Raw genomic sequence first — 16,455 nt, 5'->3', positions numbered from 1 at the left:
GAGGATAATAAGCTTGTTACATACACGTCAGGTGGGTCGACGACAACCGTTGACTACCTGATGGTGCGTAGGCGAGATAGGGGGCACCTCCGGGACACAAAGGTGATCCCGGGGGAGGAGGCTGTTTCACAGCACCACTTGGTTGTCTGCGACATAAGGGTGAAAGGTGCGAGGAGAGCTCCGCGGGTGAAGTACCAACCGAGAATGAAGGTGTGGAGGTTGAAAGAGGTGACAGTAAGGGAGTCATTAAAAGAGAGGCTGAGTAGGGTAGAGAATGACGTGGTTGAGCTTGAAAGTGGTTGGATGTCAATGAAAGCTAGTCTGTTGGGAGCCGTTGGTGAGGTATGTGGATGGACAAAAGGACCACCGAGGCACTCGGAAACATGGTGGTGGGATGATGAAGTTGGAAAGAGGATTGACGAGAAGAGGAAGAAGTTCAAGGAGTGGCAGAAGGCGAAGGGTACGGGAGCAGAAACAGCAGAGCATGAATGTTATAAGGCAGCCAGGAAGGCTGCAAAGAAAGAGGTAGCAAAGGCGCAGGAGGCATGTAGGAAAATGTTCGGAGAACGCTTGGATTCGGAAGAGGGTCAGAAAGCAGTATTCAGGATTGCAAAGCACATAGCGAAAGAGAGGTGTGATGTGATGGGGGTGAGTTGCTTGAAGGATGAAGTGGGACAAATCGTTGTCGACCCAGATGGAATTAAAGGAAGATGGAAAAGATATATGGAAATGCTGTTGAATACAGAGAATGAATGGGATGGCAACATAAAGAGTAACCCACTTTTAGGACCGGCAGAGAAGATAACTGAGAAGGAAGTTGAGGAAGCGATAAAAGCAATGAAGAGTGGAAAAGCGGGAGGGCCGACTGGAGTTGTGGGAGATATGTTGAAGGCAGCAGGAAGTTGGGGTGTGAAGAGAATGACAGAGATCTGTAATCTGGTGGTAAAAGAAGGCCGCATTCCAGTGGATTGGGAACTGAGTACCCTCGTCCCTCTATACAAGGGGAAAGGTGACCCTCTGGAGTGTGGCTCGTACCGAGCGATAAAGTTATTGGAGCATGGAATGAAGGTATTGGAAAGGGTGTTGGAGAGGAGGATAAGGAAGAAAGTGAAGATCGACGAAATGCAGTTTGGATTTATGCCAGGAAGAGGAACGACAGACACGCTTTTCATTGCGAGGCAGTTGCAGGAGAAGTACATGGAGAAGAGGAAGAAGTTGTTGTTTGGGTTTGTTGATCTGGAGAAAGCATTCGATAGGGTTCCATGCAAAGTATTGACATGGGCATTGAGGAAGTTAGGAGTGGAGGAATGGTTGATCAGAGTAGTGATGGCAATGTACAAAAGAGCGCGCACAGCTGTAAGGACGAAGGATGGGAACATTGGTGAGTTTGAGGTGAAGGTGGGAGTGCATCAGGGGTCGGTATAAAATCCACTACTATTTGTAGCTGTGATGGAGGTGCTGACTCAGAACGTAAAGGAGGGTTTACCATGGGAGTTGTTTTATGCAGACGATCTGGTGTTGATTGCGGAAAGTATGGATGGACTGAAGGAAAAGATGAGCAAGTGGAAGGAATGTATGGAGACAAAAGGTCTGAAGGTGAATATCGGAAAGACGAAGGTGATGGCAAGTGGTAAAGCATGTGGTGAGGTGGAAAGAACTGTGAAATGGCTGTGTGCTGTGTGCAGGAAGGGTGTCGGAGTGAACTCCATTCAATGTACAATGTGCCCTGAGTGGGTTGATCAAAAATGTAGTGGTCTGAGAGGGTCATTTACCAGTGTGGCAGCTACATTCAAATGTAAGGTGTGCACAGAGGGAGCTGCAGATGGAGGAAATGTTGAGTTGGATCTTGGAGACGGCGTGAAGCTGGAAGGTGTGAAAACACTTTGCTACCTCGGACACATGCTGAATGGAGAAGGTGGATCAGACTCGGCAACGGTTGCTCGAGTGAGATGTGCATGGAAGAAGTTTCGGGAACTGAGTGGCGTGCTGATGAGGAGGAGAGTGTCGCTGAAGCTGAAGGGAAAGGTGTGTGCTGCATGTGTGTGTGAGAAGTGTTATGATTTATGGGAGCGAGACATGGGTAATGAACGCAGAGCAGCAACGAAGGCTGGAAAGGGTGGAAATGCGAATGGTTCGAAGGATGTGCGGAGTATCGTTGAGAGAGAGGAAGACAAATGATGAATTGCGAAAGATGATGGGAATATTGCCTGTGATTGATGCTGTGAAGTGGAACAGGTTGAGATGGTTTGGTCATGTGTTGAGGAAGGATGAAAGTGACTGGTTGAGAAGAGTGATGGAAATTAATGTAGAAGGAAGTAGAGGACGGGGAAGACCGAGAAAGACTTGGCTAAAGATGGTGGAATAAGAAATGCGGGCAAGGGGGTTAACAAGGAGAGATGCAGAAAATAGGGCAAAATGGAGAAGATTGTCATGGGGACCGTGAGGCTAACCCCCGCTCTAGCAGGGAAAATGGCCTTAAAATGCATGTTGTTGTTGTGTGTGTATGTGTATGTATGTGTGTGTGTGTGTGTGTATGTATGTATGTATGTATGTGTGTATAATCAGGGTGGAGCTTATTTTTGTACTTTTGAAATATGATCTTCTTACCCTCTCAATTTGTTCCTATATATGAAATAAAAATTCAGGCAAAATATGAGCACAATTGAACAATATTTAGGGGTAGCTCAATGATGGTAAAGTTTCTGATACCCCAAAGCTGTGGCCACCCTTTTATTTCGCATACTACTGATAATAGATTAATTCTGTTGATAAATTAAGAACCCAATTTTAACTACTAAGTAAATTGACACTCTCTCCTATCATCATACACACAACATGCAATCATTGTGGTAAAATTAATTACTGGGAACACAGATAAAACCTTTAAATTATAAAACTCTGTGCTCCATTAAATAAATAATTACAGTAGTAATATGTACATTGTACATACACAATATCTGTTATAATAAAAGTTGTAAAATGTTCGTTGAGCTAGAGTCTGCTAGACAATAAATGCTAAAATGAGATGTAGCGCTGACCTGGGAACGCTTATCACCATAGTATCTAAAAGTAAACACTGTACATAGGTGTATCACAGAACACTATTTGAAAATAAAACGAAGTTATCACAGGCTTTGCAGAGAATCACAGACACAATGGGTGTATAAACATGGTATAATATTATCACAGATTATAGAAGCATTAATCATTGTGGTTCAACTGGTTCATATCTATTATCCAACCAATCATCCGAATCCCATTGTTTTTCTGATAAATTGATAATGCAAATTTTCCATGAATTTATATTCCAGACATGTTCAGACTTGTTTACTGTTTGGACTCAATGGACTGACTATGCTGACTAAGCAACAGCTGCAACACTGTTGCAGCAGTATGTTTGTGTAATTGCTTGAGGCATTGTGCTCACTGCTCAGTTATTAATAGAACTGTTTGAATTTTCTTGATTCTTAATTTCTTAATGCTATGTTCTACTTCTTTCAGATTCATATCTGATTGAAAATGTCATCTGTGGAAAAAGCAACAAGATCTCAAACCAAGTTGTATCTCCTTGGCGACTCTGTGACTGAATTAAGTGGCAGCAAGTTGCCATCATTGCGTATGGCTCTTGGATTCTTCCTACATCACCATCTCGATCTGAAGGAGACCGTAAGACAATCGTCGGATGTTACCATCACGGAAATAGCTAACTTTTGGAAGAAAGCTAGAATCCCGATGAGAGCTCATCAAAACTGCCAAACCAAGCTTGAGCAGACATTTGAAGAATGGCGTCTTCTGAAAAAGAACAAAGCGCGAACGTCACCAACTCAACTCGCGAGAGAGTCGGCTTTTGTTTCCAGTTTCCAGTTTCCAGCTACTCACAGTTGCCAAGCTTCCATCTGGAACAGGCGAGGCTCAGGCTGCTGCTGTCTTTGGAGCCATTGAAGACTGGGGCGTAGGCGACAGCATCCGAGCTATGTGTTTTGACACGACCAGCTCAAACACTGGACGGATCGCTGGTGCCTGTGTCCTCCTAGAGCAGAAGCTCGAGAAGAAGCTCTTGTCCCTTGCTTGCAGGCATCACATTATGGAATTGATATATAATTGGTGCAGTGTTCCAAGTGTGTATGGGATTGGGAGCCAAATCTTCTCCCGAGGTTCCACTCTTCAAACGCTTCCAGGAATACTGGGGATTCATAGACACGGCCAAGTATGAACCAGGGATTGCAGCTGATGACATGGCAAGTCTAGTGGAAGACATAAAGCAAGGCACTATCGATTATGCCAACAAGCATCTTGAACAGAGTCAGCCGAGAGATGATTATAAAGAATTCTTGGAACTTGTGATTGTCTTTCTCGGTGCTGCTCCTGCCAGAGGAGTGCGATTCATGTCACCCGGAGCAATGCACCACGCCCGCTGGATGTCCAAAGTAATATACTGTCTCAAGATCTGGATGTTCAAGGCTCAATTCAAACTGACTCCTGCAGAAAAGAGAGGATGACGTGATGTGTGTGTATTCACAGTACGTGTCTACCTGACAGCCTGGATCTCTGCACCTCAAGCATCAGGTGCTCCTTACAGTGACCTGCTGCTGCTGCTGAAGTCACTGCTTGAATACTCATCAATCCATCCAGCCATCTCAAAGTCAACATCACGCAAGTTTTCCAATCACGTGTGGTACTTGTCACAGGAACTTGTTAGCTTGGCTTTCTTCGACAGTCGGGTCAGTTCGGCAACCAAGAGACTGATGGTGAGTGCCATGAAGAATGAAGAAGACCAAGATCAGGATCATTCCAAGCGAATCACTGTTGCTCTTGATTCATTCAAGGACAAGAACTTGGAAGATTTCGTCACAGCAAGGTCAATGAAACTTCTGCGAATGATGGAACTTCCAGATGGATTTCTCGCGGTTGATCCGGACTTGTGGGATGACAGAGACGACTACAAGCAGGCTGCAGAAACAGTCAACTCTCTAAAAGTTGTCAATGACTACGCTGAACGTGGAGTGGCACTCATTCAGGAGTACAGTGGGTTGATAACCCGCGATGAAACTCAGCTGCAATTCCTGCTGCAAGTTGTCGAGGACCATCGCAGAATGTACCCTGATAGCAGAAAACATACACTGTCCAGGATGCCATGAAAATAATAAATTTGGGGTTTGCTGGACATTGTCAGACTGATAATATGAACTCTGTCAGAAATTGAACAAAGAATTCACTATTAACGTGTTCAAAAATAAATACTGTGTTCAAGTGTGTTGTTTAAAATAAATTAAGATATAGTCTGATATACTCGTAATTCGTTGAATTTTTATAATTTTCATAATATTTGCGGCCCTTGAGCTATCCCTAAACATAATAAGGTAGTGCTCAAACTTTTTATACAGTGTTTCTATATTATATGGAACAGCTTAAGGGGGTAAGACGTCCAAAGATAAAAAAAAATTATTTTTTATTTTTTAAAGCTCCACCATAGTGTATATATATATCTATATATATATACAGTGGAACCTTGACTTACGAGTTTAATTCGTTCTGTGACCGAGCTCGTAACTCAATTTGCTCGTTTCTCAAATTAAATTTCCCCATTAAAATGCATTGAAATGCTATTAATCCGTTCCAGCCCGCCAAAAACCACACCAATTTTTTTTTAAATATACAGTATATATAAAAATATCTCGCGCTTTATATTTCACCTGTATGCAGCATACAAGTTGGCAGGATGGCCTGAACTGGAGGTACGCACACTTGACTCTAAACTGTCCAGCCTGGGTTTGAATCCCGACCCAGCTATAACCTGTCATGGGTGAATCACAGGCAGGGTGATTCATCAATGTGTGTACCGCTAAACTGGGCGCCCCGTTTGCGTCCCATTAGTTGTTGGATGTTAAGGATCTCACCGTGTTTTCCACAAAGAGAAGGCGAGCTATCGCCGGCACTCTGAACAAGTTGTGGCCTGGCATGCTCTTCTCCTCTGCCGTTATATACGTCCTCCTCGGCATCTTTTTCCAGAAGAGCCCTGTCTCGTCACAGTTGAAGATTTGCTGGGGGATGTATCGTTCGGCTTCTATCAGTTCGGCAAAAGTTATAATAAAATCTTCAGCTGCCTTCACATCCGCCTCACCAAGTCGACAACACGCACACCTCGCTCATGTTTTTCGACGATTGCGTGTTTTATATCCAAGCACATCATCCTCTTCTTCTTCTCAGTACTGCCCTTGGCACTCAATTTCTTAGAACCCATGGTTAAAACTAAGAAATTTTCCAAAATAACCAAAATGCGAAAACAAAGCAGCAGCTATATACGGCAGAGCTGCTTGCACGGCAAGATAACCACGTGACCGGAACCCACCTGGTGGCGGGTGACGTAAGCTCCAAAATAACCAAAATGCGAAAACAAAGCAGCAGCTATATACGGCAGAGCTGCTTGCACGGCAAGATAACCACGTGACCGGAACCCACCTGGTGGCGGGTGACGTAAGCTCCAAAATAACCAAAATGCGAAAACAAAGCAGCAGCCATATACGGCAGAGCTGCTTGCACGGCAAGATAACCACGTGACCGGAACCCACCTGGTGGCGGGTGACGTAAGCTCGTAACTCAGATCTCGGCTCGCATCTCAAAGCAATAAACCGCCCGAGCGACGGCTCGTATCTCGGAAAACTCGTAAGTTAGTGCACTCGTAAGTCAAGGTTCCACTGTATATATATATATATATATATATATATATATATATATATATATATATATATATATATATATATACATGTATGTATGTATGTATGTATGTATATATATACATATATATACATATACACCTACATATTATAATAGGCATAGGTGATTCTGTCCGTCTGTCCGGGGGTGTGGCTTAGTCCGTTTGCAGAGTAGCTCCACCCATAGCTCTTCTCCACCCATTCTTGGAGAGGCTTCATGTAAACAAATATCCACCATTTTATTACCTCGAATGGCTTTGAGGCCTGTTTAGTTAGGCCCATGCTGTCTTTCTCTCACACAGGTTTATTTCAATTCTAATTCGATATATCATTTCATTTTTAACAGTCGCTAACATAGTGTTCGACTCGGTTGAAAAAAACCGGGAAGAGAATCCCATGAAAGTTTCCGTTTATAGAACGAAATGAATTCTCAAAGGCCTGTAACTTCAAGGCCATTGAGTCTTTCTCACGCCTTTATCTCCAATCTAACTCACCATCTGATTTAATTTTTATCGATGGTTTTAGACTCCGTGTCAGAAATAATTGAGAACATTCACGCACACACGGGAAATTGCCGAGATATATTTATAAAAATCGCGCCACGATGATGCACGAAAATACACCGCCTAAAATAACAGTCGGGGAAAATGTCGACATATATTAAAAATTAGATTTTTCTTTTCCGTTCAGATATATTACTTTTACGTTTTATGACAGTCGGCACAAAAACGACATGTAGATCTTCGTTCTTTCTTATTTCATTCAACAATATTATCCAGAAGTAAAATAAGTTTCAGGAAATTACCGAGAGATATTTCTTCGTTTTTTTATTTATTAGGTATGTGCGCATACACTTTAAATAGGTTTATTTGAAATCTTTAATTTTCACAATGTAATTTACTTGCCATTTGTCATTTGATGATTACGAGACACTTCCTCTCGAGGATCCTGACAATTCATGCGTTGCGTGGAAACTTCCATTTCCAAAATGAATGCGACGGTCCATGAAGAACGCAGACTTGAACAGGATGTAGCAAGAAAACGAATGAGACGGGCGAACGAGTCCGTCGACGAACGTCAATGCAGACTTGAACAGGATGTAGCAAGAACCTCACAAAGACCGCACGAGACGGGAGAACCGCACAGGATGCTGCTGCAACAACGATGAGGAGGGTTGGAGAGGAGCGAGGGTTGGAGAGTGAGGAGCGAGGGGTTGGAGAGTGAGGAGCGAGGGGTTGGAGAGCAAGGAGCGAGGGGTTGGAGAGAGAGGAGCTAGGGGTTGGAGAGTGAGGAGCTAGGGGTTGGAGAGTGAGGAGCTAGGGGTTGGAGAGTGAGGAGCAAGGAGTTGGAGAGTGAGGGCCGATTGGAGCGAAGAGTGAGGGCCGATTGGAGCGGAGAGGAGTGTGAGGAGGTATTGGAGAGGAGTGTGAGGAGGTATTGGAGAGGAGTGTGAGGAGGTATTGTAGAGGAGTGTGAGGAGGTATTGGAGAGGAGTGTGAGGGGTTCAAGCGGAGTGTGAGGGCTTGCAGAGGAGTGTGAGGGCTTGCAGAGGAGTGTGAGGGGTTGGAGAGGAGTGTGAGGGGTTGGCGCGGAGTGTGAGGGGTTGGCGAGGAGTGTGAGGTGTTGTAGAGGAGTGTGAGGAGGTATTGGAGAGGAGTGCGAGGAGGTATTGGAGAGGAGTGCGAGGAGGTATTGGAGAGGAGTGCGAGGAGGTATTGGAGAGGAGTGCGAGGAGGTATTGGAGAGGAGTGTGAGGAGGTATTGGAGAGTGGAGTGTGAGTGGTTGGAGAGGAGCTAGGGGTTGGAGAGTGAGGGCCGATTGGAGAAGAGAGTGAGGAGCGATTGGAGAGGCAAGTGAGGAGCGATTGGAGAGGAGGGAGAGTGAGGTGCGATTGGAGAGGAGTGTGAGGGATCAGAGAGGAGAGGAGTGTGAGGGATCCCAGAGGAGAGGAGTGTGAGGGATTGGAGAGGAGTGTGAGGAGGGATTGGAGAGGAATGTGAGGATGTATTGGAGAGGAGTGTGAGGAGGTATTGGAGAGGAGTGTGAGGAGGTATTGGAGAGGAGTGTGAGGAGGTATTGGAGAGGAGTGTGAGGAGGTATTGGAGAGGAGTGTGAGGAGGAGTGGGATTGGAGATGCGTGAGGGTGGAGAGAGGAGAGTGTTAGGTGGAGAGAGGAGAGTGTCAGGTGGAGAGGAGTGAGGAGTCACATATTATGTGAAATAAATAAATTGTGTTCATTACACCATTTCTGGATCTGATGAATTGCAAGTAACCATTTTGTAAAAATGAATGTGCAGCATCTAACTCAATATGTGGAAATGTCACACACGTCCATGCCCGTGGGATTCCCACGGGTGACCCCACTAGTATGTATGTATGTATGTATGTATGTATATATATATATATGTATGTGTATATATATATATATATATATATATCATAACCGTGTCCGTAACATCTTAACCGCGTCCGTAACAATATATATATATATGTATATGTATATATGTATGTATGTATATGTATGTATGTGTATATATATATATATATATATATATATATATATATATATATATATATATATATATATATATATATATATATATATATATATACATATTGTTACAGACGCGGTTGTGGATGTTAGTTTACCGAGCGGTTTGGTATGACTGCGTCTACACAGTTTACCCGATTATGCTCGAACGTTGACAAAGTCGCGCTATGCTAAATCAATGATGGAAAAGACACAACGGCTGGATTAAAATGACACGACACCAAGGGTTCAGTTCTCAAGACCTCCGGAGGAGGTTATATTAGGGCGGAAGGTCAGATTACAACGACAAGAGGGACAGCATAGAAAGGCAGGCACTTAGACACACTCTTATATTAGCCCCGACAGACGACAGATAAACGGGACAAAACTGACTCACACGGGGATTGATGGCAAGGAAAGCGGGTAGTCGATGGCTCAAGGTGCACTCTTGGCTCAAGGACAGAATCGACCCGCTCCGGTCCAGAGATGCGGGAGGTCTCTCTCAGCGCTAGAAGGTGGTGACTGGCTCTTCTTCAAGCTCGGGGCGCATCTGACGTCACGTCCGGTAAGTCGCTGCGTATATCCGGCGGGGAGTGACACGCCCTCGGCTAGTTAGCTCCGCCCCAGATGGAATCGGTCCGCCCTTCTTATTGGGTGCGGGGGGGTTACCGGCTCCGCCCCTGACGAGGAGCTGACAGCCGGCCCCTTCGTGGTAACCCCGTGGAGCGCATGGGCAATGGCGGCTAACCACGCCGCAGTGAGGACGCACACTCCCCGCGCCGCGCCGCCCCCAATCTCCTCTGTTGTTGTAGTTGTAGTTGTTGTTGTTGTTGTAGTTGTTGTTGTTGTTGTTGTAGTTGTTTCATGGGGAAGATGGGAGGAGGTAAGGGGAGGTCCTAAACTCACTACTGGCGCCATACAATCACATTCTGGTGCAACGAAGAGTCAGAATTAATGGAAACGAGTCCTTAACTGACATAGACTAAGAATAACTAGCAAGATGTCCGAAAGTTGTCTACGTGAGATGCGGTGGACCTGGGCACGACATTTAATGGGGGAAAAAGGGGAAGGTCGGTTCTACAGAGTGTTATTTACAGGCAATGGGACTAGGGAATGGGGGATTGGGGATAGTTGGGGAGTATTGGGGAAATAGGGGAATATTTACAAGCGGATATGGAGGCCAAATGCCATATCCGCAACATTGCACCCTTCTCTACCCTCGGGGCGTCCCGACCCGATAAATTTTTACCTATTTTAGTGTGGCACTCAGATGTAGTTCCCTCTACTATTAACTCTACCCTGAGTGCGACAGTTTTACAGATATTCACAAATGAGTAAATATGTCCCCCTGCGACGTTGCACCCTTCTCCTCACAGAAACACGCCCACAGGATAACCGAATCGCGGAAAGAATTCGCAAACTAAACATACAGCCGGTAGGGAGCATTATTTACAAGACTACGCTGATATTTACACTACGATCCAGGACCTGTTTTTGGAGGAACACATGCAGATGTTATGCATAGAGAGAGCACGCATGCCAGCATCGATACACCAACCCACGAGTGCTCTGTGGCCTTACGGCCTTTAATAATGTGCAGAGCACCCCATCCAAGCACCAAAAGCACCACCCCATCACACAGTCAGCACCATCCGGTGCAGTCACCATTGTTCAATGAATAAAAATAAATTCAACAACCCCTAACCCTGCAGGTGTCTCTTGCTCTTCGTGTGGTGCACTTGGCCTTCTGGCCTCTTTCAAAAATAAAGAAAGGCGCCAACCGCGTCCATTTCTGTATTGTGGCCTTCAGTGGTGTCAACTAAAAGTGGTTCACCTGTATGGCATAGGTGCCACGTTGACCCATAGGTCCATCCACGGGTGGTGCTTGGCCGCAAAAGACCTGCGGTCCATTGTGGGTGGCCACCAACATTGCGGTCCATATGGTGTATCGATCCAGGCAGCAAGCAGCGAAAGTGCAGGCCCACAACTGCGTAGCCAGCACCTCTCTCTCCTCTCTCTCTACCCCAAAGCCAGATCCTCGGAGGTGGGAGACAAAAGAAGAAGACAAGTGAGTAAGGTGGTAAGGGCGCAAAAGTGCACGCAATATAAGATGATGCACACTGGGGGCACATGGGAACCAGGTGAGACAGGTACGTTCCTACCGTACGCCCCCCCCCCCCAACCAGGTAACCTACATGGCCCCTCCCTTACCCCTTACTGTATCCACAAAACACAACACTACCCATAAACATCTACTTTACAAATCAACAAACGTCCCTACTGTCTTCCCCGTTCCTCCCATATACCCCAAATTCGTCTTCTCTCCCTCCTAACCAATCAAATTTGCCATTTTCAACTCTCATCAAAATTTGCCATCTCCAACTGAACATCAAAATTTGCCATTACCAATTCATCATCAGTCCCTCCGAAGGAGGGAGAGATGGAATCACCCCAATGTCTCATCCACGTCGTGATGCGTCTCACAAATCCAACAGCAATCCTTACTTCCTGCAACACAAAACAAAGAAAACACAGGTGTGGAGTCATCATCATCACTACAGGCAAGTGGCTGCGTATGGTGCGACAGGTTCATCAATCCTAACTATTTCCTAAATGACTTTAACAACTTTACACTACCCGGGGTCTTTCTCCGGCCAAACCATTGGCCCTCTTACACTATGGGTTCTAAAAACCAATTCCCATTGGCCAAACTGTGGTGCTTTTCAATTTGGGGTCTCACTCCCCCGATTCATCTCCCGGTGCCCTCGCACAATTTCTGGGCTGTGGCGTGTACCTCTCCCAGCGGGTCTACCCACCTGCACACCTCCACCACTGCAGTTGCCTCCGAGCTTACCTGCTCCTTACCCTAACCTAACTACCTGGGGAAGGCCCTCTGGCGCTCTCCCCACTCGGTGCCCTCTCTGGCACTGGGCTGCCCGATCCACACCCGGGATCCTCAGGCACCCACTCACAACTACCGGCTCCCAGAGCCCACCTGCGGCCTCACCTGGCCGACATCCTCACAGTGGTGGAGTGCCCAACCAACTACACACACTAACAGGCTACACGCCCAGCCATTTCCACAACACTAATGCACCCATCCACAATACCATTCTGCAACCGCACCACAAATGCCAATATCCAACCACAATTTACCTATACCCTCTACCTAACACTTACACTACCCGCCCCGGGTATCCGTGATGGGGGTCCACTCTTCCCCCATTCACACCTTCGCACCATGCACACCACTCCGTACCACTTACTCCAACTCTCTCCACACACCTTTACTTGCACACCTGTGCTCTCACACCTGGTGCCACCTGCACCCTTCTCTCCCCAAGCGCCTTCGCGCTGATCCACCACACTCACTACTCATCCATTGCTCCACACACCCGTCCAGTTGCACACCTGTGCAATCACACCTGTTCCATCCTCACACACACGGCATCATCTCAGCTAACTACTCCCTTCTGAAACTTGCGCTTCCCAGTCGTCCCTTTAAACTATTGCGCTCCCACGTCATTATCATCCACACTAATCTACCTGCGTCCCCACTACAGGTATCAGTCACTAACTAAACTTAACGTTACCTAATGTCATCTTCGCTAGATCCCTACAATATAACTTAACCCACCCGGGCTAGTTTTCACTGCCATACACCCCATAAGCTATTGCTCCTTTGCCCCCACCATGGGCAGGGTGGCAGGGATGCCACCCTTACCCACCGGGCCCATCGCTCATCAATCCCCCAGTCCTCTGGCACTAATAAGCCCCCCTTATTCAGAGGTACTGGGTCCCGCCTCGGCATCTAAAGCCGAGGCAATCCACGGGGGCGCCTGCTCGCCGGTGTAAGGTCTTATCCGGTCGGCGTGGACGATCCGAGGGAGGGCTCGTGGCCCCATTTTGATCTTAATGACCACGTCACAGATTTGCGACAGGACGACTCCTGGGCCTTGCCAGGGGGAGGTGAGTTTTGGGCACCTTCCCTTCCGCCTCCGGGGATTAAAGAACCAAATCTTCATCCCCGGAGCGTATTGACTCCCCTGGCTCCGGTCATCGTACCTGCGCTTCATCTTTTCCCCCCGCCAGATGGAGTTGGCGGCGGGCGAAGGCATGGACTAGCTCCATGCCTTCCTCTAGGTGACGTGCGTACCCCTCCCTCGGCGGGTTAACCACTGTGTCTGGCACGGGACCGCATAGCAAGTCGGCGGGAGCCCGTAACTCCCGCCCATACATAAGCAACGCTGGACTGCATGCGGTGGCCCCGTGCTGGCTGGTTCGGTAGGCCATGAGCAAATAAGGGAGATGTTCGTCCCAGTCATCCTGACGGGTGGCGGTGAACAGTGCCAGTTGTTGGATTAGAGTTCGGTTAAATCTTTCCACCATCCCGTCAGATTGAGGTCTTAAAGGCGTTGTTCTGGTTTTCCGAATTGACAGGAGACTGCACACATCTTTTAGCAATTTGCTCTCAAAATTTCGTCCCTGGTCGGTGTGCAACTCCTGTGGAATCCCATGCCGGCACACAAATCCTTCCACGAAGGCCTGCGCTACCACCCCTGCTTCTTGGTTGGGGAGGGCGTAGGCCTCCGGCCACTTGGTGAAGTAGTCCATCACAACGAGGATGTACTTATTACCTAGGCGGGTGCGGGGTAGTGGGCCTAGGATATCCATGGCCACCCGCTCTAGGGGGGCCCCCACCTGGTGTAATTGAAGGGGGGCCCTCATCCTCCGTGCTGGTCCCTTTTTGGCAGTACAGGCGTCGCATCTCCGACACCAGTCCTGTATGTCGCGCCCCATATTCACCCAATAAAACCTCCGGCGTACCCGCGATGTTGTCTTTGTCCTGCCCAAATGGCCGCCGGGGCGGGTACCATGCACCTGTTGCAATATATCGGTCTTAAATTTGTTTGGGACTACCACCAGCCAGGAAGTTCTATCAGAGGGAACCTCCACCCACTTGCGATACAAGATGTTATCCTTCAATTCCAGAGTTTTCCACTGAGCCCAATATGCCTTTGTTTGCGCCCCGAGGGGGGTGACCTCTTCCCCCTTAGGTCTTTGCCCCAATTTGACCCAATTGAACACTGGCCCCAGGACAGGATCCTCCTGCTGGGCCATGCTCCATGCCAAAGTTCCGAATTCCTCGTCCGCGGTTAGTGGCAAAATTGGCCCTCTCACCCGGGTTGCCCGGACGACGAGAATCGGGGCAGAATCACCCAATTGCTCCCTCTCCTCGTGTCTCGCACAAAATTTACAGTTTTCCCCCAGACAAGGACGCCGAGAGAGTGCGTCCGCATTACCATGGGCCTTCCCGGCCCTATGGGCCACATCAAAATCGTACTGCTGCAACTTTTCCAACCACCTTGCAATTTGGCCCTCCGGTTCCTTGAACCGAAGGAGCCATTGCAAGGAGGAATGGTCAGTTCTAACCAAAAATTTCCGCCCGTACAGGTACGGGTGAAAATGGTTCATGGCAGCCAGCATGGCCAATAACTCTTTGCGAGTGACGCAATAATTTCGCTCGGGCCTACTTAAGGCCCGACTATAGTAACCAATCACTCTCTCCACGCCCTCCTGTGTCTGAGACAAAACTGCGCCCAATCCTTCCTGGCTCGCATCCGTGTCCAGGGTAAATGTCCCGTCACTAGTGGGGTAAGCTAGAAGGGGTGCGGATGTTAGACACCCCTTCAATTTTTGGAAGGCCTCGTGGCACTCCCGTGTCCAATTAAATCGCGTCCCCTTCTCCGTAAGCCGGTGGAGGGGACGGGCCAACTCCGCAAATTTCGCCACAAAGCGCCGGTAGTAGGAGCAGAGTCCCAAAAATCCCCGCACCTCTTTGATGGTACGTGGTGCGGGCCACTCCTCTACCGCTTTAATTTTGTCTGGGTCCGTTTTTACCCCCTCGCGGCCGATCACGTGACCTAGATAGGCCACCTCTCTTGCAAACAAAGTGCACTTACTCGGGTTCAGCTTCAACCCTGCCTGTCTGAGGCACCCGAACACCTGGTCCAAATTAGCTACTGCCTGGGGGAACGTTTGGGCATGTACCAGGACGTCATCCAGGTACACCAGGCATGATTGCCATGGCATGCCGCCTAGTACATGCTCCATCAATCTTTCAAAGGTGGCGGGGGCGTTACACAAACCAAACGGCATCACAGTAAACTGATACAGTCCCTTACCTGTGGAAAATGCCGTTTTCTCCTTCCCTGCCCTATCCATTTCCACCTGCCAATACCCACTCTTGAGGTCCAAAGTTGAAAACCAATTTGAGCCCGCAACGGCATCGAGGGTGTCATCAATCCTTGGCAGGGGATATGAGTCCTTGAGTGTCACGTTGTTTAGCTGGCGATAGTCCACGCAGAACCGCGTGGTCCCATCCTTCTTTTTGACCAGCACAACAGGTGACATCCAAGGACTTCCCGAGGGCTCGATCACGCCTGCGTCGAGCATTTTTTCAACCTGCTCGTCAGCTTCCGCCCTCTTGCTCCAAGGGAGCCGTCGGGCGGCCTGACGAATAGGCCGGGCCTCACCGGTGTGGATCTGATGTTTCACCAGGCCCGTACGTCCAATATCCTCGGTGGACAGGGAGAAGAGGTCCAAATGGGACCCAACCAGTTTGTGTAAGGCCTCCCCCTGGGTACCTCCCAACTCTACGCTACTACGATTTACCATCTCGCAAATGGGATCGGGCCAATTCCTACTTGTTATTGAAGGCTCCCCCCGGGGTCGGCTCGGCTGGACGTTCTCGCCCCTCACTGTCGCGACTTCCTCAACTGGGGTGCAGCCAGCTACCCTCGTGCCCCTTACTATAGTGCGTGGTTCTGTACTCATATTTATTACTCGGACGGCCACTACCGGTCCGTCCGTTTTTACAAGGGTGCGGCCCACGATTAAACCCGGTATGGACTGCGCTGCCACCGGTTCGACCAGGCCGCAGGACTCCTGCCATGTTGGGCGAGCTGCCCACCGGGCCGGCACTATCGCCTCGGCCCTTGGGGGGATGGTCACGGCCTCGGAAGCCTCCAGCTCTGCTCTCTCGGCCGTGCTCACTCCCCCTAACGGCAGCTCTTCTACTCCCACCTGCAGGATCCCCCGGCACAAGTCGATTTTACAGCCGCTGGCAGTCAACAGGTCCAACCCTATTAAACATGGGTCGCACACCTCCGCCACCCAAACATCTATCTCCCTCCTTACCGACCCTAACT

At 48.3% G+C, this 16,455-nt stretch overlaps 2 protein-coding genes across 2 annotated transcripts in view; both read right to left on the bottom strand.

Moving 5' to 3' along the window:
- Window positions 1-16,455, bottom strand: part of LOC144892978 (uncharacterized) — a 99,772-nt gene that overhangs the window by 70,654 nt on the left and 12,663 nt on the right. The window lies entirely within an intron of this gene.
- MRPS31 (mitochondrial ribosomal protein S31) overlaps window positions 11,049-16,455 on the bottom strand; it is a 396,402-nt gene continuing 390,995 nt past the window's right edge. The window contains exon 7 of the mRNA XM_078782074.1: window positions 11,049-11,281. Coding sequence (XP_078638200.1) covers window positions 11,064-11,281 — 218 coding nt within the window. The 3' untranslated portion in view covers window positions 11,049-11,063. The remainder of the gene's footprint in view (window positions 11,282-16,455) is intronic.

The sequence above is a fragment of the Myxine glutinosa genome, chromosome 7 (genome assembly GCF_964187855.1).
Source record: "Myxine glutinosa chromosome 7, kmMyxGlut1.1, whole genome shotgun sequence".
Taxonomy (NCBI): domain Eukaryota; kingdom Metazoa; phylum Chordata; class Myxini; order Myxiniformes; family Myxinidae; genus Myxine; species Myxine glutinosa.
Note: the sequence above shows the minus strand (reverse complement) of the source record. Positions and strands in the feature narration are given on the sequence as shown.